We start from the raw sequence: 23,384 nt of genomic DNA, 5'->3' as shown, positions 1-23,384 counted from the left end.
AATTCTGCCATCTGGCAAAAAAAAAAAAAAAAAAAAATACAGACCATAATAAAAGCTACAGAAAATGACCTGGCTTTTTCAATAAAATGCAGGATAAAAAAATTTTAAAGAAAGATAAAGAGAAAACCAGTATATCAAAAGAGACTTGAGACACATCAAATTATTATAAACCTTATTTTGACTGGCAGTTGAAGCAATGTAAACCCTAAGTAGCTATGATGTTAAGAAATTCATAATTTTAGATATATCTATTTAGAAAAAGAGTCCTTATCTTAGAGAAAGATCTTTAGAGATTAAATATTATGGTGTCTGGAATTTCTTTAAAATACTTCCTTCAGTCCTGGTTGGTGTGGCTCAGTGGATTGAGCACCAGTCTGTGAACCGAAGGGTTGCCAGTTCAATTCCCAGTCAGGGCACATGCTTAGGTTGCAAGCCAGGTCCCCAGTTGGAGGTGTTCAAAAGGCAACCAATCTCTTACACAATGATGTTTCTCTCCTTCTCTGTCTCCCTCCCATTTCCCCATCTCTAAAGGTAAATAAATAAAATCTTTTTTAAAAGAACATAACAGAATTAAAAAATGGCCATAAATTGATTATTGTTCAAGCTGAGTAATAGATTTAAAATATTTCACTATAATATTTTTTCTATTTTTTGCATATGTTTGAAAATTTCCATAAAAGTTATTTTTAAAAGGGGGGAAAAATTAAAACACAAAATGCAACTCTTGGGCTTAATGTATAATTTGAGTTAACTCTGGTCATGTAACAACTTCTATCATAATTAAAAACTGTTGCTCTTAAATAGCTTGATCTAAAAACAGCTGACATTTGTGTTTTTCTTCTGCTATCCATGAAAAAAACTTTCAGCACCAATTAAGTTTCAAATAATAGGGGCTTTTCAGGGTAATACAAAGCTCAGCAAACCTCACTGCTGTTTGTCATACTTGGGGCAGCATTCCTAAAAATATGTTCTTCCGTGTGAAATGTCAGCTAAGCAACTTAAATTAATTTCATTTTAAACTTTCTGAAGATATTGGCCAAACCTTCCCTCATACTTTCTACTTTCAAAGGTTGAAGAAATGGTGAAATGAAAATGTTTCGATGTTGGGGAGATCCAATATGGCAGCAGCCACACTCACCCCCTCCGAGGACCAAACTGGAATTACAACTAAAACACAGAACAAGTAACCTGGATCCCCACTAAACATTAGCCGAAGAGGAGACGCCACATGGAGACTGGTTAAATATACCTACAGACACTTTAATTCCTTTGACAAACAGGACCAAATGAAACATGACAGTATCGTGAAGAGATCTTATGTTACTTACCATTTTGGAAAAAAAAAAAAAAAATGGAAATAATGGTAGATTCTAACATGAAGGCAGGAATTCAAACTTTGACTCTCCTATCATCAGGTTATTGCTCCAGGGTCTATTTACCCAACAAAATAAAATCTGGAGGGTGCATATAAAAATATATCAGAATATATCTTGTGATTTCAAGAGGATTCTCATGGTTTTTTGGGGTTTTTTTTCAGTAGTAGATACTGCTGTGGGAAAATATATCTATATCTATATTCTCAATTTCCTAGAGGTAAAGTAAAATAATTTTCCATTAATTAATAGTTTTGGTCAAAACAAATGCTGTACTCTAATTTTCTTTAGTAAGGCTTTATTTTATCCTTCTCTGTAGAAACTGATTTCTATCTTAAGTTCTGCATATTTTTTAAAGATTATTTACTTATTTATTTATTTTAGAGAGAGGGGGAGGGAGGGAGAAAAAGAGGGAGAAAAACATCAATGTGTGGTTGCCTTGTGCATCCCTAACTGAGGACCTGGCCTGCAACCTAGGCATGTCCCCTGACTAGGAATCCAATCAGCGACCCACTGAGTCACACCAGCCAGGGCTTACATTCTGAATTATAAAATAATATATGTTATTTTGACTTTTAAATTTTATTTTAAAATATTTTGTACATGGCAAAAAGGAAAGAAAGAAAAGAATGTGTTTCCATGTCTTCTTTTAAAATGTCAAAGATTGTCCTGACTGGTGTGGCTTAGTTGGTTGGAGCATAGTCCCATAACCGAAAGGTTACAGGTTTGATTCCCAGTCAGGGCACATACCTAGGTTCTGGGTTAGATCCCTGGTTGAGGCACATATGGGAGGCAACCAGTTGATGTTTCTCTCTCTCATCCATGTTTCTCTCTCTCCCTTCCTCTCTCCTTTTCTCTCTCTCTAAAAGCAGTGAAAAAATGTCCTCAGGTGAGGATAAAAAAAATTTTTTAACGTTGAAGACAATGTTTGTAACATAGAGTTCTTTATCTATGCTCAAATCAGCAATTCTATTTATAACTCAGTTCCAAAAAGAAAAGTGTCTTCCAAAGGGAATAAATCCTTGTAATCATTCAATAAGTAGTATAAGAAATTTTCCTTTTTTTGTCTAACTTTCTAGGAAACTCAAAGCTAAATGTAATTACAACTGTTTTTTTTTTTTTAAATGTGTTTCCCCCTTTCCTTTTACAAGGTTTAAATATTTTATATGTTATTTATTGTAAAAATATATTCTTGAGAATTAGTAATAACATATGTCATTAATGCATGTTTTATCCACATTTTAACATTTCTGAAAATTTAACATTAATCTTATAATCAGCACAGTTTTTACAGAAGCAATTTTTCTTTTTTTAAATTACATTAGTAGGAGCATTTGAGATCTTGCTTCCCAGCAACTGTCCTCAAGTTTTGGCTCAAATAAATTCTCATAAAAACTTTAAAAATTACTTTAGTAATAATGTGTCATATTTTACTGCAGCTTAGATTTGACAAAATGTGAAAATTTCTTCAACAATTATTCTGTAATATGAAAACACTGTTTAATCAGAGCAATAAAGCGGAAAAACAAGGGGTGGAATTAAACCTTATGAAGTAATTAAATTAATCTATACTATATATCAAAGAGCTGTTTCTCATGCCCTCCAACTTTTTAAAATTAATGTGTAATGAAGGAATTGGCCTTTGCTATACATAACGATTTGGAAACATTTTGTATTCAGCTTATGCTCTTTGGTGCAATAGAAAATGTTACATGAGCTTCTCATTTTAGCCGCACTGCCAAATATATAATTCCCAAGAACCACATACATGTACAAGATATTTTATTTCAGATCCTACCGGTTTGACCAAGCTTATGAAATCATTGACTTCAAATAACCACTACTGTGCCTGTCATCTGACCATCACAGCACAAATCAACCACCTCTCCCGGAGAAGAAGAGAATAAATGGTCCCATCATATGTATATTATCAAAATCATCATGAGAGAGGACTCCTGGAGAAAAGGATTTGGGAGCAGCAGCAGTGTCCACCTACCTTACAAACTAACTGAATCGCATCAGGCTTTTTGCTCCATATAAATATATTTTAGAAAGTATCATTTGACCTGAATGTTAAGAATATGAGCAGAACCTGATGTATTTGTTTGGAATACAGAATAATATTTTCTAATTATCTTATTATGCTAACTTATGAATTATGTTTCCCTTGAGGATGTACCAGTTCCGTAGCAGATATCAAGGTCCACTCACACCTGGAAGATCTCACCAATCATTTCCCTCACCTTCTGGGATTTGGTTGTTATGAGGAAAAATACAGTATAACCTGGTGGTTAAGTGCGTGGGCTTTAGAAACCTAGATTTGAGTTCTGGCTCTGCTCTCTCACTGTATGACTTGGGACCAACGTCGACATGTCTTTTAATCAGTATCTTCATTTATAAAATTATGATGACATCCGTCTTGTCAGTGTGTTACAAAAATTCTATGAGAACATATGTAAAGAGCTTGGCATAGTGTCAGGATCACTATTACCTGCATCATTTTGATTACACCTTTGCCAAGAGCCAAATAGGCAACCTCCTGGCCCAAATCTCGCAGTGACAAAGAAGGATAAGCCATAAGCAGAAAACTCCCAGGACTGAGAGCCATGGACCATCCTTTATAGTGGTGACAGAGCATCTACTCTGTATTCCAGAGCATCGTGTGAGTCATTGGGAATATGGAGGAGCCTGCAGAATAGCCTCTGCCTTCAAGGAGCTTACAGTCTTTTGGAGAATTGCCATATATATAGGAAAAGCAAACAATTAATACATTAATAGGCCAGAAGAGACAAATCTTCCTTGCAGAAGAACTCCCAATAATTTATGTAGCCACTCTGGCCTCAAGGATGTTGAACACGACCTCCCTCTTCCTAAGTGTGGGTTATACAAAGTGATGCCCTTCCAAAGAGGGCAACATAGAAATGAGGGACAAAGAGTAACTTTACAGTAGAGAAACCTGACAAACACTCCCTCAGCCAGGTGACCAAAATCAACATCAATAGTGATGTCATGTTGCTAGTATATGATGTGATGAATATGTTACTTCACTTCTGTGATCCTCCTTCCCAAAACCTATAATGCCACTCTGATGACAAGAAAAACATCAGATAAATCACAATTAAGGAGTATTGTACAAAATACCTGATCAGCGCTTCAAAGTAAGGAAAATCTGGGAAAGTGTGGCAGCTGAGAGGAGTCTAAGAAGACCTGCTGACTCAATGTAATGTAGTATCCTGTATAGGATCCTGAAACAGAAAAAGGATATCAGGTAAAAACCAAGGAAATTGAATAAACCTGTACTTGAGTTAATACTAGTGTGTCGGTGTTGGTTCACTCATTGTGACAGCTGTACCATACTAACATAGGTTGTTAATAGGGGAAATGAGGTGTGAAGTATATGAGGGCTCTACTATTATATTTATCAATTTTTTTTTGTGAACCTAAATATGTTCTAAAATAAAAAGGTTTTAAAAATCAATGCAAGGTAGCAAATGACAAGACAGAATGGGACTGATTGATTCATCAACAAATATTTCTTGAGTGCCTATCATGGGCTAGACACTTCATTGGGGACCAGGAGCAGAGTTATGAACAAAGACAGCAAGATTCTTGACCTTGTGAGCTTGCATGGGATATGTGCTGGGCCTTGTAGAACTAATTCATGTTGCTCGTTTAGGAGAGAAGTACCAGGGGCATTCCAGTGGCAATGTGACCTCCATTACTTCCTGTTAAATAAGGGACAAGCATGAGCCAGGCCACAGTTTAGCAATGAGGGCAGAATGGAGAGGATGGGTCCTGGGACGGCTGGGAGCCAACTGGCACAGCCAGTGTTGCCAAACCCCAGAAAATAGCACGTCCCTTGAAGCCCATGAGCATTTGCCCAGTCACAGAATGTGGCCAGGGGAAGGTCCCTTTACTGTATAGGAAAGGAAACTGAGGCCAAGAGAAAGGAAGTGATTGCTGGTGGTCATAGGGCTAACTCTGGATCAATTTTTTAATGTTCACTTCCCAGAGACTGTGGACATGTATTCTGTAGCTAGAAATTATCAAAAACTGAAAGGCTAGCTGTACATACTGGCTTAATATTAGATATGATCAACAAAAAAAGAATCAAGAAAACTAGACCTAGATTAAACATCACTGTGGGTTAAATAACTTAGGTGACAGGAGTCTCTAAACTGATTATGCTCTATAACCAGTCATGGAAACTTACAGAATACTGCAGAATAAATACACACTTACTAAAAGAGAACAAATTCACTTTAAAATCACTGTAACTGAAATAAAACCCAGTTACTGTGTATTGCATTAGCTAAGTAACAGTTTACAGAGGAGCTTAAATGGTACAGGGCAGGGGGGCACAGAACTGATATTCCTTTGAAAAATAAAATAAAAGACCAACAACAATAACAAAAATTTCAGCATAACACCGATTCATACTCCGGTAAAAACAGAACAGAGAGGGGACCCCTGAACTAAGAGTTGATCTGTGTAGGTAATGAGCCAAATCCAAACAGATAACCATGCAATTCTTAAAAAATTCTCTTAGAGCTGTGAGCAGCATCCTGAGGCCTGAAGATGCCACTGAGGCCATCAGTTTTAGAGGCAGCTCATTCCCTTAACAATGCCAGCCCATTCTGCGCAAAGCTAGAAAGGTGACCAGATGGCACACTTGAAGGAAATTAGTTTTGAAATTGAGTTTCAACTTTTCTGTTAAGGATTGTTTTTTTAAAAACCACCAGATCAGAAGATGCTTCCATTAAAAAATAAAAAATATCAGGAGAACACAGTAGCACATTGAAAGTGAAATTTTAAAGATAATTAAAGAGGAATGAAAAATCAGTTACTAGCTTAACCTCTAACACTGAGCTAAGTATTATGCACCCTCGGCAGTGCATTAGAATCACCTGGAGAGCTTTAAAATGTTCTAATGCCTTGACTCCATCCCAGACCAATTACATTTAACTCTCTGGGGTGGGACTTGAGCTTCTGTACTTTTTAAAGCTCCCCAGGTGATTCCATTGGGCAGCCCAGTTGAATCCACTGCTCTATGGGGAGATAGTCTAAATTTTGAATACCAACTACTCTCAACTAAAACAGGATAAACTAACCAGGCATCTTAGGTCTACACCTAGGATATCACCAAATTGAATACAAAACTATAATTTTAACAATTTGTCTTTGAACTCAAACATACCCAGATTTAATTTTTCCCCTCTTCAGATATTTCCACAGCAGAAACAACTACCTCTTGAGTTCAAGTATTTTTCACCCTCAGTACACTTATGGCAAGCACGAGGTAAAACGACGTGAGAATGAGAAATGTCATCCCCTCTACCGACCCTCCTTGGCTGGCCTTTCAAAACATAAAAATAAATAAAGACTAACTTCTCTTAAATATTTCAAAACAAAACAACTAAAATATACCTTTGGGTAAATAACCACAAAATTCAGTGAGGTATTTCCTGTATTTTCTAACATTCACAGACTCTGGGTCAACCATGGAAGTAGCTGCATAGTTTTGACTCTGCCAAACAGCTCAGTGAAATTACATCACGGGAGGGCTGCACTGGAGAGGTCTTAACAGCATGCACCCCTTCAGCCATCTGGGCACCTGCCAACTGACTGTGGAGGGGTAGCAACATGACAATCAGTCTAATTGAAGGATTTATCCCACCCTGATAGCTCACTAAATAATGAAAAACAAAAAAACAAAACAGCTTTAATTGTCCTGAAGGTTTGATACGTCTCCCAAGGAAAATATCAGGGATGGTGGCTAGATTACTTGCAGGTTTCTAAGAAAATGGTCACTCTACCATAGAAGGGATTAAAATCTTTAAAACTGCCAACCCAAGCCTACAAATATCACTTATTTCCTTTGTCTGCAGAAGACATTTAGGTAGTAAATGGAATGAAATCAATACTCCCAGGTTGCCTGGTGCAAATACTTACTGATTCCAGAAGAAGAAGATGGTTCTAAGACCACTATAATATTTGGCTTCCAAGTACTGGTGGTGTGTTTGTTTCCTAATACAGAATGTATGTGAATACTATTCAGCAATGAAAAGAAAGTACTCATTCATGCTACAACACGGATGAACCTCAAAAATATTATGCTCAGTAAAACAAGACGTATATCTGTATCATTTCCTTGATATGAATGGCCCTAAATGGCAATCTATAGAGACAGGAAGTAGATTAGTATGTATTGTCTAGGGCTGAGTGTGGGAAAGGTGATTGACTGCCAGTGCGCAGAAGGGAAGGACCCTTTTAGCAGTGATGGAAATGTTCTAAATTTGAATGGTGGTATTGGTTGTACAACTCTGTAAACTAACTGAAAACCATGGAATTGTACCCTTAAAATGGATAGATTTTTTGACATAAATTATTGGTTATTCTTTGGATTAAAGAAAACTGTGTGAAAACAACATTATAATGCCATCTCTCCTGGGTCTGGGGGTGATTCCTAAACTGCCATGCAGGTCATTTTTCTGTCACTTACACTCCCCACGAATGCTCTTTCTCCAATTTTCACCTGTAAAAAGTTAGCAGGGAGGGAGAAGGTGGAAACAGAGAGAGAGAGAGAAAGAGAAACCTTTCCAAGAAGTGTCCAAGAACACCTTATTCCACTTGCTCAAGTTAAGTTCATATCCGTCCCATGGCCAAGAAGATAGGATACACAGATTTGCGTTAATTCTGCAAAACCTGTGACTCTAAGATTAGAGGGAACGAGGAAATGAAAGCTGTGAGATTTACTACAATCTGTAAAATATCTAGACTTCTTGCTGTTAAATGCAGCATGTGGTTGAGGATGAAGAGTTTGGAGGAGGAGTGGCCCCTTTGAAACACCGTGAAGAATTCAGTAGATAAGATAACTCCAAGACATAGCAGTATAATTGAATGAAGAAAATAAGTTACATATTCCCAGAATGAGTGGTTGTTTCTACTTCAGTGGGGGGGGTGGGGGGGTGGGGATGTTATTATCCTGTTTGGTAGGGGGGTAATTCTCAAACCTGGAATCAGACCAATTACATTTGACTTTCTGGGGTGGGACTCCGGCTTCCATACTTTTTAAAGCTCCCCAGGTGATTCCATTGTGCAGCCCAGTTGAATCCACTGCTCTGTAGGGAGGTAGTCTCAATTTTGAATACCAACTGCTCTTAACTAATACAGGATAAACTAACCAGGCACCTCCGAATTGTCTGACTCCCAAGCCCCGTTCCAAGGCTTCCTGAATCAAAATGTTCCGAGATGGGGCTCAGGATTCAGCAAGAACCGCAGATGTAGCCAGGTAGGAGGCTTTGGGAACCACTATCTAAGGCTCATGCAAAGCTCTCCTTTGATAATAAACAGTATCACAGCTCTGGTCTGTAACTTCCATACCGAGGGACAAAATGGCCTGTGGTCTGAAAGTTCAAGCGCCACCAATGTGAATGAAGAGAAAATATGTCAATGTTCCCTGGTGGTCTATATCACTCTCCTAACAGATAATAAATACTTACAGATTCTGAGATTCTGAGCAAAGACAACAGACTGCCAGGTCTGGGATTTGGGCAAGGCCATCCAGCAAACATCCCTCCCGATGCAGAAAAGCAGAAAAGGCGAATGCGAGGAGGGGTCGGGGCCGCCTCGCAAGTTTGGCCCTTCCCGTGACAGTAAACGCAGCCCGTTGGGGAATGTTGGACTCCAGCAGAAACCGAGTCGGAAGGCTGGATCCCTAAGGTGCAAAGAATAACCAATCAGTTGACAGGGTTTCTAACAAATCCAGGGCATGCGTTTATCAAACCCAGGTTGGTTCTAGTTTAGAAGCAGGCACTCAGTTTCCACGGGAGCACGAAGTTGGGAAGTTTCGTTCTGAGGCCGAGTGGACCTGCTGGATCTGCCTGGGGCCCAAGGCTGCGGGGCGGGCGACGACCCTGCGCCACCTCAGCCGCCTGGGCCGAGCAGAGGCCGGGGTCTGGGTGAGGGCCGCCGCCCCATCTCCGGGACCGTGCGTGGGAGACCGTCACCCCCTAGCCCGGTGAGGCGGGCTCCGCGTGGCCTCAAGCGCGTTGGGCAGCCTCCCCCCGCTCCGGCACAGGCCAGGCGCGGGTCCCGTCGCCGCCCCACGCTCGTTTCCCACACCTCTGAGGCCGGCTCCCGCGGTCCCAGGACTCTGAGTCGGATCCGGCTCTGCGCCTTCCCTGGGGACCGGGGCGGCGTCCAGGTGGCCGAGCCTTGCGCCGCGGGGGGGAGGCGCCTGGGCGCGGGCCTCACCCCGGGTCGGGGAGGGGGGTGAGGGTGGAGCCGGACGCCGCCGCCCGGCCCCCTCCCCGCGTGCCCCCCGCACAGTGCTCATGCGCGCGGCCCAGCCTTTATAGCGGCCGCGGGAGCCGCGCTCTCCGCACTCGGGCGCAGCGGGGCGGATCCGACTCAGGTGCAGAGCCGCTGGCGTGCGGGTCGCTGAGCCTGTCCGTGCGTCTCCTTTGTCGCTCCCGGCTGGTCTGCCTGTCTTCATAATCCACTCTCCGCTCGGGTCCGCGGTTGCCCATCGATTCTGGGTCGGGCTCGATTTGCAGCTGGAGCGGTGCCTCCAGACCGGGTTGGGTGGGGGGCGCTAGCTCCAGGACGGAGGTCCTTCGGTCTCCCCGGTCTCCTTGACCGTGCCTGGGTTTCCGAGGGGTGCCGGGTCGCCGGAACCTCCTTCGCATTCTCCGTCTCTCCCAGGTCCACGCAGCCCCGTGACTACCATGTCTGCAGCCTGGATCCCCGTTTTCTGCCTCGGTGGGTCCGCGCCCCTCACCGCACCCTACCCCTCGCGCCCGGCCCGGGGGAGGCTGGAGCCGGCTCTTGCGCTGTCCTCTATTCGCAGGTGCGAGTCTGCTGCTGCTGCCAGAGACCGCGGGCAGCGAGGGAGCCGGTGAGTGGCGGGCGTCCGGCCGCGGAAGCAGGGCTCGGTCCGGGCGGTGGGTGGGGCAGAGGGCCAGCAGGTAGAATCGCGCTCAGGTGCAGCTCCTGGACCGCTGCCCTCGGCCTGGGGCTTGGGCTGGAGCGCGCGCAGGTTGGAGCAGCTGCCCTGCGCACCCCCGTTAGTACCTGCAGCCCGTCGACGTCGGCTTAACCATTTCTCCCATGCGCGGAGGCCCCTCGGGTCCGAAGGGGATGTTCTTTCCAAGGTGCGGAGAAGGAAGCCTTCCCCCTCTCCCCATCCACACCCACATGCCGGGAGCCCCAGCAAGCCGAACAGCGACAGCGCAAAGTCAAGGCAGCGGCTATTCGTTGAACCCCACAGAAGGTTGGGCGACTAACTAGTCCCGGTGCTCGGCAGCCGTTTGGAGCCAGGGGAAGCCTTCTAGACGCGACTTCAGACTGTCAGAGCTGACAGAGACAAAGAGGTTTACGTCGTTGTCTCATCTCGTTTGACCCCTATATTTCTAGGAGTATCCCTATAAAAAGCAGCATTTGAGAGTCTTTTTAGAGTTTGTTCCACGTGTTGAAGTCCGAGTATGAGTGTGTGATTCGGTGCATTTCCTACAACAAAAAAGGCAAACAAACTCTTTTCCAAAATCGATCCTTTGTTTTCCTTGAAAGGAGAAATGAAGGTAAAAATTGCACCGGCAGTCCTCCCACCAGCACACACACAGTCTGTCTCTCACTAAAGTCAGTTTTGACAGATAAAGGTAACTTGTCTGATGCCACCAGAAATGGGAGGAAGAATTAAGGCTGTTTGATAACAGGTATGAAGCTACTGTGTTTCCCCAGCAACCGAGAGTTTCAGCTAAGGGATTGGCCTCGACCCTGGCTCCCTGCCTTCCCTTCCAGGGACATGTACAGGGCAGTGTACAGCTCAACACAGGGGCTCTTACCGGAGGGTATTTGCTGGAGGCCGGCTACTCAGTTGGGCAATACAACTAGACAGTATTCTCGGTCTTAGAAAAACTTTTTTTTAAATAAATTAACACGTTTCAAAAGGTTTGGATACCACAGTTTCTTGTGTTTAGAAAATAGTACTTAATAACATTATTCTAAATCTAATATTTACATTAAATTAACGAATAAATATATTGTATTATGGTATCTTGTTACAGGTTGCCAAGGGCTTGTCTGTACCTAACATCTTTTGTGATAAAAACTTTATTAGTCGGGTTGACCACGTATAACTTGAGAGTATTAACAGTGCTTTCTATGGCTCTCTGGACAGATCTGACACAGAAATGAACAGGTTCTGTTCAGATAATAATGCTCCATTCTGAAGGGACTAATTTCCCTGTTTCCTGTCCTGCAGGGGTTGCAGGATGTCCTTGTGCTGTGTGACCTTGGGCGAATTAACCCCATGGCTTTAATTTGTTCAGCTGTAAAATGAGTAATTGAGCTAAATGACGTTCAATAAAGAGAAGCATCTTTTTACTAATTTGCTTAAATTGATATATCTTCAAGGTATTGGTATAAATGGTCCTCTGAAGCAAAGGATGACTTAGAGAGGTTTGTGCATGTGTCTATGAAAATGTTCCTCACAGGCTCAACCCAGATTTAATATCTTCACGTCAGATAACTGCATACACAGTTGTCATCAGAAGTGAGATTTTTATGTTTCTAGAATGAATAGCCAATGACTGTTATTTTATAGTTCTGATATAGTTCCAATTATGTATTTTCAAACTGATAAGAACTGAGAAAATCCACCGATTAGACTTTATAGTGGTTGAGGACTAAATTAAATTGGAAAATTGATTTCTGGCTTGCTAAGATCTGGAATGATGTGGGACAGTGTATTAGTCAACATTCCTAACAAGAAGTGTCAAAATCAGGGAAGTAAAACGTCAGTCTCACCTCCTAGTTCCCCCACCAACACCCCCAAAAGTCTTAAGAATTGTTACTACATTCCCTCCTTACTCTTCAGTTCCCATTGCTATCACGTGCTTTACCAGAGGCCTGGACATCAGGAAGGAGAAAGCAGATGTCCTCTGCCCAGGGGGCTGCCCTCTTGACGAATTCTCCGTGTTTGGGAACATAGTATATGCTTCTGTGTCAAGCATATGTGGTGCCGCTGTCCACAGGTAAGCCCCAACACGCCAGGGGGAGAGAAATGCAAGTGTGATTATTTTCTTTCCTCTGTAGCCATCTGGTCCCCCCACCTTTTCTTTCTTTTGGTGCCATAGAATATGGATACATTTTTAAGGTTTTCGTGAATGTCCTTGAACACCAGCTACACAAGGGAAGCTTTCTGACCAAAGGCAAATTGCATTATCTCTTGATAGCTAGATTTCTGCGATTCTAAAACATTGCTAATCACATAACATAATACTGAGTTTTTACTATATGCCAGCCGTTATTTTAACTTCTATGACAACTCTACCACTGTACAAGGTAGGTACAATTTTACTCCGTATTATAGATGAGGGAACACACTACAAGTGTACTCTTATTACACTTAAGCTTGACAGCAGAAAACCATTTTCCCAGGGAGATTTTGTACCTGTGTAGGCAAGTTAAAAAGCTGGCAGCATCCTTAGATGGCTTTCCTGCTGAACTATTTTCTCAATTAATCAAAGCAGTAGATGCAGCATGGCACAAGTCAGTCAGATGCCCCTGAAAAGTGTGAGTAGACTCTCAGTTGTTATCCTTCTGTTGCAGGGGAGTAATCAGCATCTCCGGGGGGCCTGTGCGAATCTATAGCCTCCCGGGTAGAGAAAACTATTCCTCAGTAGTTGCCAATGGCATCCAGTCTCAATCGCTTTCCAGATGGTCTGCTTCTTTCACAGTGACAAGTAGGTACAATTATGTTGTTCTCACTTTTGTGTAAACATTGTCCCTCCCCCCCCAAAAGAGTTTTCTGCTTTTCTCAGCCCAACCTCTTTGACTTTGATGGAAAAAACCTGTGATCAGGACTGAAGGGGTCAACTCTGAGTTCAATTCAGGGGACCCAAAGGGTCAAGGACCCACCAGAAGATGGCAATAGAAACTCAAATGATCTGTAATCAGAATGCCCTTACATTTACCAAGTAACACTAAATCAAAAAATGAGTGAATGAATGTGAATTAATTTTTGGTGATCCTCTTAAAATATGAGATCTGTTTTGGTTCCTTCAAACCAGAATATATCTGTTATTCCTGCAATTGTTATTACACTATTATATTTATCATCCTAATGAACCCTAAATTAAGAGTCGTTATGCTTTGATGATAAAGAAGGAATAAGCAAAATAGCCTCCTCTTTATTTTAACAGAAGGCAAAACTGGTACCCAGGAAGCCACAGGACAAGCAGTGTCCACAGCACGTCCACCAGCAGGTATGAAATATGGAGCTTCTAGCTGCCTGACACAGCACTGGGAAATCCTGGATTGAAGACACATCAACTATGCAGGCCTTCTACCATCCTCATTTCTTTGTTGGGGCATTGCTTCCCCAGTCCAGAAATTCATTAGGAAATTAATTTTCAAAAAAAAAAGTCTTTTTAAGAATGACAGTCCTGGTGGGCTTTGTGCTGTGGAACTATCTTCCTTTTGCTAATGCCAAATGCTTCCTTTGTTTTAGGTAAACGACTAAAGAAAACACCCGACAAGAAAGCTGGCAATAAAGGTAAGTGTCCACTTATCCATTTGGGAAAATAGCATTCTCCTTCCCTCCCTCATCTTGAAACTGCTGACAGAAAGACTTGTTTTTCACAGAGTGTAAAGCAGACATTGCATTTCTGATTGATGGAAGTTTTAATATTGGGCAGCGCCGATTTAATCTACAGAAGAATTTTGTTGGGAAAGTGGCTCTAATGCTGGGAATTGGGACAGAAGGACCACATGTGGGCCTTGTTCAAGCCAGGTACTGGCCTTGTTATAATGGGAGGAGACTTGAATGATGACAGATGATCAATCCTTTTAGTAGGTATATTCATTTCAGTTCAATATAAATCTATTGAGTTGTGGACAATTTGGATTCCCAAACTATACAGTCAGGATTTAAGACTGTCTGAGGAGACTTCCTTTTTGGAATAAAAGGATTTAGAGATTTATAGGCTATTTGAGAACCAGAAGGTAGACTGAAAGGTCTTGTTGTGCATACAAATTACCTCTGCACACCTACTCTGCTCAATTCCTAATTTCTCTTCACTAAAGGGAGAATAGACAGTGATATGTCTCTTCCTCTACCCTATTCTGTTTTCCTTTTTAGCTCTTTCCATATTCCCTCGATTGGAGATCTGAAGCTTGACCTTTTATGTTTATTCATTTAAAAATAATACTTATTGATATGCATTATAAAAAGCTTGAAAAACATATAAAGCACAAAGAAAACTAATTTCCCAAACATACCCTACAGATATAATCACTGTAGAATGTTTCATTTCTTTTCAGTATTTGTTAATATAGTTTTTTTTTTTTTTTAAAATCCTCACCAGAGGACATGCTTATTGATTTTAGAGCAAGGAGAAGGGAGGGAAGGAGAGATGGAGAGAAATATCAATGTGAGAGAGAAACATTGATTGGTTGCCTCTGGTACACGACCGGACCAGGGAGTAAACTCACAAACTAGGCATGTGCTTTGATCAAGAGTTGAACCAGTGACCTTTCAGGTTACGGGACGATGCTCCAACTAAGCCACACCAGCCAGGGCAAGAGGGAATTTCTTGATTTTTGAGAGCTCAGATTATTAAAAAATGTTTATCCTGTTTTTTCATCTGAGTGTTTTGAGCATTTTACCATATCACAAATATTCTTCAAAACATGTTCCATATTATTTTGCATGATTATTTAGCCATTCTTCTATTGCTTCTTCACCATTATACTGTACACTGTGATGAGCATCTTTGTGGCACCTGTGTTTCATCTCTGATTAGGCTAAATTCCTAGAAGTGGGATTGGATCAAAGGGTTCTGACGTTTTTAAGGATTCTGAAATAAACAGTTAAATTGCTTTCTAGAAAGTTAATCCAGTTTAAACTACTACCAGTGTGTAAGGATGTCACCAGTACTACAAATAATAATTTCTATTTAATTTATTTTAAAAAATTGGTTCTCAATTTAGATAGAATTTTTTAGTGTGAAAATTTAACTTCATTGTTTTCAATATGATTTAACTATTTGTTCTGCACCTTTAAAAAAATGAGCTGCTTATTCCATTGATTTGTGATATCAATTTTACATACAAGTTTAGGCAAGTCTATTTCTTTGATCTGTTTGCTACTTCTCACATCTTTTCTACAACGTTTTACTTATTGTAAGCTTTATTGTACATTTTAACATCCCATTAGGCAAATTCCCCAGAGCACTTTTCTTACACTTTTCCTTTGCTATTTTTTACCCAATTCTTTTTCCAGATGGAAACTACACTACCCTGCACTCATATGAAGACTAGCTTTTTAATAAACTTCCTGGTTTATAGTTTCTTATTTTAAGAACTATATTATTTCTATTTAAGTAGAATAACTATATCATTAAGGAGGTATAAATAAGACCAACCTGGATAGTTGAAAAATGACCATAAAAGTGAAAAGGTTATCAACCCATGAAATCTGATTTTGTGACTCAACATTCCATCAGTTATACAGAAATCATGCCATCAGGTATGCAGAAATACAAGCAGTGCTATACCTGTCCCTCAAAAATCTTGGCTTAATGGCAATTGATAATGCTAAATCATAAATTTGCATTTATGAAGCTTGACTTCTGTAATAACAGAGCAAATTGTGCTTTAACTGTTTTTATTCAACATGGTCTCTAATGAACAGAGCAGTTATAAAAGTGAGCTGTAATTCTTTTATTATTAAATATGGAAAATCTCAAACCTCTTACCACACATAATTTCAAGATTAGCAAATGTCAATATCAGTTATTATAAGAAAAACTCAACATTATAATACTCTATAATGCATTTCATTATAACTTTTCTCATTTCTTAAAAATGTATTATTTTCAGAAAAGGCCGGGGGAGAAAAAGAGAGAAAGAACATCACTGTGTGAGAGAGATATCTGTCTGTTGCCTCTTGCATGCTCCCAACTAGGGAGGTGACCATAGGCCCAGAATGTACCCTGACTGGGAATCAAACCAGGGACTTTTCGGTTCACAGGCCAGTGCTCAATTCACTGACCCACACCAGCCAGAGCACTTTTATTTTTCAAATGTTGACCTTAGTGTCATTGAAACGGCCTCTGCTGACAAGAAACCTGGGTTAACAGGCCCAGATTGTTCAGTGCTTGCAGGGCCCCAGTGGACCAGACCTAGCTTCACACAAGGCAGGTTTCTGTTCAGCCTAGTGCCCTGAGCCAAGCCTGGTTTCAGGTGCTCCATATAGTTTAGGCATAGACTTCACAGCTAAACAAATCTGAATTTAAAGTGTGATGTTTTGTTAGGAAAATTACCTGGATGCCCTGAGCCTGTTTCTTCATTTATATAAAAATAATTTCTATCTTATAGTTATAATGAAGTGAGGTTATATATACAGTATATTACCCAGAATATAGTAAACCCTCAAGGTAGCAATTGTTTTTGTTACATTTCTGAAAGATCCCTAATAATTCAAGTAAGATTGCAATGCCTTCGTTGATGATATAATGTGGGATTAAGAAAGAAACTTGGGCATTGCCCACTTTAAAGATTTTTTAAAGGTATGTTACATGGCTTGCTTTCCTTTTCCAATTCTCTCTGAATAACATTATTTTTCATTTTTCCACTTAGTGAACATCCAAAAATAGAATTTTACTTGAAAAACTTTACATCAGCCAAAGATGTTTTGTTTGCCATAAAGGAAGTAGGTTTCCGAGGGGGTAATTCCAACACAGGTAAGTGGACTCTGGCACCTGGGAGGTAATGCAGGAGAGGGTTATGAATGATCAGAGATGTAAAATAGTATAGTATTGTGCTATTTTACATGAGATGGTAAAGTCTTCTTCCTGTTGCTGGAATCTGGGCTAGGTGTGCACTTCATCATCTGAGATATTCAATCTTTAATGGAAAATATACCAAAGGATTACTTGATATTGCATATTTTAAAAATATATAAATAAAGCATTGTGATTTGTAATCCTTGTGTTAAACAGGGAAGATGTCACTTTAGAGAAGTACCTGTTTGGAATGAGAATAAGAAAGATCACCAGACTTACCTAATGATTGTTGATGTGATAGAAAAAACTAGAATAGCACCAAGGACCCTCAGAAAGGGGACTTCCTGTCTGAGACCCTTAAAGGTACTCGTCAGTCAGTATGGGCAAGACAGAGAACACAAGTATGGGAGTGGGAGTGTTTTGTGAGTCTGACTGGTGGCTCATGTAAGGAAAGGAAATGTGAGGCTTTGGGGAAATAATGGGCTAAGTAAGTGGATTTTTAAGACAAAAAAAAAATAGGCCTGACAGATACTTAAACTTTCCCACCATATGCATCTATTACAGAAGCAGGTTCTATTTAAGTTCTTAAATGAGGTAGCATCAAGTTGGTACAGGGAAATAGAATGTCATTGAAGCAGTTGTGCTGTTCCAATTTGCTTTTTTTTCAAACCTAGGAAAAGCTTTGAAGCATACCGCCCAGAAATTCTTCACAGCAGATGTTGGAGTGAGAAAAGGGATTCCCAAAGTGGCGGTGGTCTTTATTGATGGCTGGCCTTCTGACGACATGGAGGAAGCAGGCATTGTGGCTAGGGAGTTTGGTGTCAATGTATTTATAGTTTCTGTGGCCAAGCCTATCCCTGAAGAACTGGGTATGGTTCCGGATGTTGCATTTGTTGATAAGGTAAGGAGGTGAAGGGCGTCTTCTGTTACGGTAGTGATTCCATTTTGGCATAGTGCTGACTGGCCCATATCTGGATGAATTTTGAACATTCAAGATTTAATGTTTTCATTTTTAAGAAACCAGTTTTGATCCCTTTGGATATCTTTTATGTCTTCCCCTTTCCCCACATTAGGCTGTCTGTCGGAGTAATGGCTTCTTCTCTTACCACATGCCCAACTGGTTTGGCACCACAAAATATGTAAAGCCTCTGGCACAGAAGCTCTGTACTCATGAGCAAATGATGTGCAGCAAGACCTGTTATAACTCAGTGAATATTGCCTTTCTAATTGACGGCTCTAGCAGTGTTGGAGAGAGTAATTTCGGCCTCATGCTTGAATTTGTTTCCAACATAGCCAAGACTTTTGAAATCTCCGACATTGGTGCCAAGATAGCTGCTGTACAGTTCACCTATGATCAGCGTACAGAATTCAGTTTCACCGACTATAGCACCAAAGAGAACGTTCTAGCTGGTATCAGAAGCATCCGCTATATGAGCGGTGGAACAGCTACCGGAGATGCCATTTCCTTTACTGTGAGGAATGTGTTTGGTCCCATAAGGGAGAGCCCCAACAAGAACTTCCTGGTAATTGTCACCGACGGACAGTCCTATGATGATGTTCGAGGCCCTGCTGCTGCAGCACATGACGCAGGTAAGGTCCTTGTCATTTGACTGGGAACGGTACCTGAGGAGGGGGTTCAGCGAATTATTTGAAATATAGTCTTGAGCATTTATTTCACTGAACAAACACCTAGTCATATTCTCAAAGCTTTACCCAGTATTAACTGGTTTTTGTCAAGGCAGCTCTACTACTCTCATTCCAGACACAAACTTCTGCCAAACACAGCTAGTGGTGAGACTGGTATTCATACCCAGGTGGTCTCGCTGAGTCCACACTTCTAACCACAGTCCTGGGGAAATACCATGAGAACCGTATCACACGTCATGAAAATATCACAGGTCCTCACGTTTGACTTGACTTGGAATATGTCCAACCCCCCCCACCCCCCAGTTTATCATAATTTGCTACGAATCTGCTATTTTATAATTTATCCTAACCTTGTTTTTTAGTAGTTTCAGGCAGGCATGAATTTTCTAACATCATAAGGTCAATAAAGATTTTAATTCTACTCCATCTAAACTTCCTTTTAAGTTTTTTAATTATTTATTTATTTTGAGAGAGAAGGAAAAGGAGAAAGGGAGGGAAACATCACTGTGTGGTTGCCTCTCACTCACTCCCCCAACTGGGGACCTGATGTGCAACCTAGTAATGTGTCCTGACTGGGAATCGAACCAGTGACACTTGGCTCGCAGGCCGACGCTCAATCCACTGAGCCACAGCAGCCATGCCTTTTTCTTTTTTCTCTCTTGATAATAAACACACACTGATATTATAAGCGTATGAAAAGGTTTTTTCTCTTATGCCAACCTTAATATTACTTTCAGCAAAGGTTCCTGAAAAAATTAGCGTAATGTGTTGCTGAGATCAAATAGGCCAACAAAAAGCTGAGGTTACCTTTCCTGGGATGGAACAGTAATATTTAAAGAATAAAAATACTCTTCTGCCCTCCCTTTTCCCTATTTAATTGCTAGTGACAACCTTTCTTTTTGTACATTAGTACCTCTCTAATGCACTATATACTTTTATAAGCATTAATGGAATCATTTTATTAAGTAGAACTGATACATTTGATGCATTGGCTTATTTTTACACATCAGGCTCATTTTACACAATCAGCAACTAACCTATATTGACCTGTTTGGTCTCATACCCCTTAAAAATGTAGCTTACTGAACTAAGTTATAGTTAATAGAATTGGATTCAAACTAAAGTGAACTAGATGATTTCAGATGTATTTTCCCTAACTGAACTTCAGCAGGTTGGGCCACACTATTTTCACGAAAATGATCTTTAGTGATTGATCAAAGTAAGAGAAGAAAAAAAAAAAAAAGTCAACAAAGCCAGAAAATAGAGTAGACTTTCTGGGCTAGGTCACAACCATTTTTGTCTTTGTTCTTTTAACTATGATTATATATGAAGCCTGAGCTAAACAATTTGGGCTTGAATGCAGAATTACAAGAAAACTAAGGGAGAGGAAATTTTTGATTTTTTCCTTTAGCCAGAGAGCTACAGCAGGGGCAGCAATAAATTACAAATTGTTTCAAGTAGCTTTTACATTATCTAAACCTGCTTCACTTGTATCTTAAGCATTCACAACTCTGAGCACCTTGTAACCCACTAAAAGGGGGATGAAGCCTTCAATAGGAGGGGAGTAGCTATTTCAGAAAGTCTCAAAATGCTATGGGGAATTTCATCCAGAAGGTAGATGGTAGTCTAGGCTAAGAATCTACTAAACCACTGCTCTTACAATTGGGATTGAGGTGAATCAAACTAATGTAATAGCACCCTGACCAAAATGTACAGTTGGAATAAAAGCCTTCTAGTAGCTCAAGGGTATGCGGATGTAATGCCTCAGATTTTTCTCTTTGGCTGTAATCACCAATTTTTGCTTTGGGATTAAGGACTGACAGTTTTTGACTATTGGTCAGCTTGCCAATGTAACAGATAGAAACTGAAATGGAAGAAAGTTATTTACAGGGGCCTAGTCACCATTCCCTCAGACAATGCCGCCCTAGAAAACTTGCACGTGTGTATCCCATCTGTGTGCCCCTCTTCCTCGCTGTTGTACTGGCTTGACTCCACGAGAACGGTTAACTGAAGTGGTGACAGCAGGCAGTACTTCCCCATACATATCTGAGGGAAAGTCTTCATCATTTCCCCAAGTATGTTTGCTGTAGAGTTTTCTTTTTAAGATACTGTTTATCAGGTCAAGAAAGTTATTTCTCGCTGTTACATCATGGATATTGAGCTTTATCAAGTATTTTTTTGTCAGTGATCATCTGCCTGTTAATGTGTTAACTACACTGACTGGAAAACTTCTGATTTTCACCTGTTTAGCTATTCTTAGCACAATAACTTGTCAAAACCTACCTAATAATTGGCTACAGGGGATTTAGTTCCTCAGACATTACTAGGCAGTTTTCTCTGCAACTATGTCCTAATGTATGAAAAATATGTACATGTCATTTTACATGAAGACTGGAACTTGGTTTTTATTCACTTAAACTATTTCCATTGTAGGTATCACCATCTTCTCTGTTGGTGTGGCCTGGGCACCTCTGGATGACCTGAGAGATATGGCCTCTAAGCCAAAGGAGACGCATGCTTTCTTCACGAGGGAGTTCTCAGGACTAGAACCAATTGTGTCCGATGTCATCAGGGGCATTTGCAGAGATTTCTTAGAATCCCAGCAATAATGGTGACTGACAACTGAAAGAAAAAGTGCAAGGAAATATTTTTGTAATACTGAAATACTACAGAGCATATTAGGATCAGATACAAAACTATTATATTAAAGATGCCAACAGCTGTTTTAAGCAAATAAGCATTCATTTAAAGCTACTAGTTTCTAATTACAATTTAGACTTAATTGTTGACTGCTGAGGCTTATAATCATGACCCTTAGAAACTCAGGACAGGAGATACATCATGGATTAAAATCTTAAAGAGTTCTATTCTAACAAGCATATTAAATGTGTGGATATGCTAATTCCATAGCTCAATAAAAAGAATCTGATACTTAGCTCAAAAGCAACATTCTTTTTACCATTCTGTATGAAATACACAAGGAAAATGAAAAACTTAAATATAAAAGCTTTTAGTTCAAATATAAATTATCTTGACCCAAGCAGATGTTCCCTTAAAATCAGTAATAGTTGTTATTTAGGACATTAAAGTTATAATTACAGATGAGAAGTAAGGGAATTAGATATCAAGCTTTTTTTTTATAGTGTATTTTCATAGTAAGTTATAACTGAAAGATCACACTAAACAAGATAGCAGGATTGCCTGGTATTTTTCTATTTATCTCTTTTATTTTTATGTGTATAGACATATATAGCTTGTAGTTTAACTCATCCATGCACTAAAAAAATGTTATGTTGGTAAATTTTTACTTACCATTTATACTTTCAGCATTTAGCTTTAAAGAGAAGTACATATTTCAAATAGCAGGCTGTAGGAAAAATATTCAAGCAATAAAATTACTAGTGACTATTTAAGTTGCCTTAGTTTACTTTTTAAAGTGTCTCTCCATAGGGCATGGTAAAAATGCTACATTCAGTAATTCATGCACAAAGACCAACTTTTTTTCTTAGAATCATGCAATAAGATTAAATGTTTTTCTTCCACTCAGTTATTTATTGAATGCTTACTGCTCTAGGCATTATACATAGCCACTACCAGGTTAGACAGTACAAGATGCTTATGGTTACTTAACAAAAATATTTTATAATTAACATTATATTTACTTAAATATGCTTGTGAAGTTGGTTCCTAAGTGATCAGAATTCCATTAATGTAATTATCATTACCTCACCAAGAACTTTCCCCTCAGCTAGAGGTGCCATCAACCCATCCTATCTATCTTCTCTAAGATAGCACCTGTCCTCTCCCTCATCCAATTGTGCACCCTCTCTCTCATCACACACTCACTGATCCTATCTGAATGGTTTATGACCATTTGTGTTAATTGGTTGGAATAACATATATACTCCAGTTAATCTTTTGAGAGTACCCATCTTATAGTTGTGTAAAAGGAATGAAAGGACTATGTATGGAAGAGGCATAACTGAAATTGGCTTTGACACTAGATAAAAAATTTGATAAAATGGAGCATGGGAAGACAATAAACCACCCCTTTCCCTGCATAAAAAGTAGCAAATACGATAAATTTATGTAACAAAATATTCATATAACGGGTTCAACATTTTTCTCAGTACAAAAGGCACATTCTCAGCCAAGAGAACCACTCCTTAAAAATTTTAACAAGTGAAAACCTGATCTCTAATCAGACTATCAACACTTTTAAAAATGCTTTTTCTTTAATTCTATAAAGGACAAAGTTTTAAGGTATCAAGGTAACCAGGGAAACTAATACTCTGCCTTAAAGAGCAGCAAAAAGCAGAAATGAGCACTTTATCAAGTTATATCAATTATTTTTATAAGTAAACATAATGAAGATAGTTAAATGAAAAGTAGTAGAGTAAAAGGATTAAAAAAGTACTACAGTCCGCCCTGGTTGGTGTGGCTCAGAGGACTCACTACTGGCCTGTGTACTGACTTGATTGCCGGTCAGGACTCATGCCTGGGCTGCAGGTCAGGTCCCCAGTTAGGGGAGTGCAGATTCAACTGATTTGTTTCTCTCCTTTCTCTCTCCCTT

General features: G+C 40.0%; 1 protein-coding gene across 1 annotated transcript; it reads left to right on the top strand.

Annotated features, from left to right (window-relative positions):
• The first annotated feature begins 9,744 nt into the window (after positions 1–9,744).
• Positions 9,745–22,211, top strand: COCH (cochlin). Its single transcript, XM_090270169.1, has 12 exons — positions 9,745–9,789; positions 10,080–10,136; positions 10,225–10,272; positions 12,253–12,409; positions 12,987–13,120; positions 13,580–13,642; positions 13,888–13,932; positions 14,022–14,169; positions 17,019–17,122; positions 17,839–18,065; positions 18,238–18,754; positions 21,245–22,211. Exons 2-12 carry the CDS (start codon positions 10,103–10,105, stop codon positions 21,418–21,420), a joined length of 1,653 nt encoding a protein of 550 aa, XP_090126295.1. The 5' UTR covers positions 9,745–9,789; positions 10,080–10,102; the 3' UTR covers positions 21,421–22,211.
• Positions 22,212–23,384: the final 1,173 nt, after the last annotated feature.

This window comes from Furipterus horrens, unplaced genomic scaffold (assembly GCF_987537825.1).
Source record: "Furipterus horrens unplaced genomic scaffold, mFurHor1.1.pri manual_scaffold_3, whole genome shotgun sequence".
Taxonomy (NCBI): Eukaryota; Metazoa; Chordata; class Mammalia; order Chiroptera; family Furipteridae; genus Furipterus; species Furipterus horrens.
This window is presented reverse-complemented; position numbering and strand designations above follow the sequence as displayed.

Bases quoted from the DNA above. Each gene is read 5' to 3' on its own strand.
- COCH (XM_090270169.1), top strand. From the start codon at position 10,103: ATGTCTGCAGCCTGGATCCCCGTTTTCTGCCTCG. The intron at 10,273-12,252 runs GTGAGTGGCGGG...CTTACTCTTCAG, and splicing joins CGCGGGCAGCGAGGGAGCCG to TTCCCATTGCTATCACGTGC. The intron at 14,170-17,018 runs GTACTGGCCTTG...TTTTCCACTTAG, and splicing joins GTGGGCCTTGTTCAAGCCAG to TGAACATCCAAAAATAGAAT.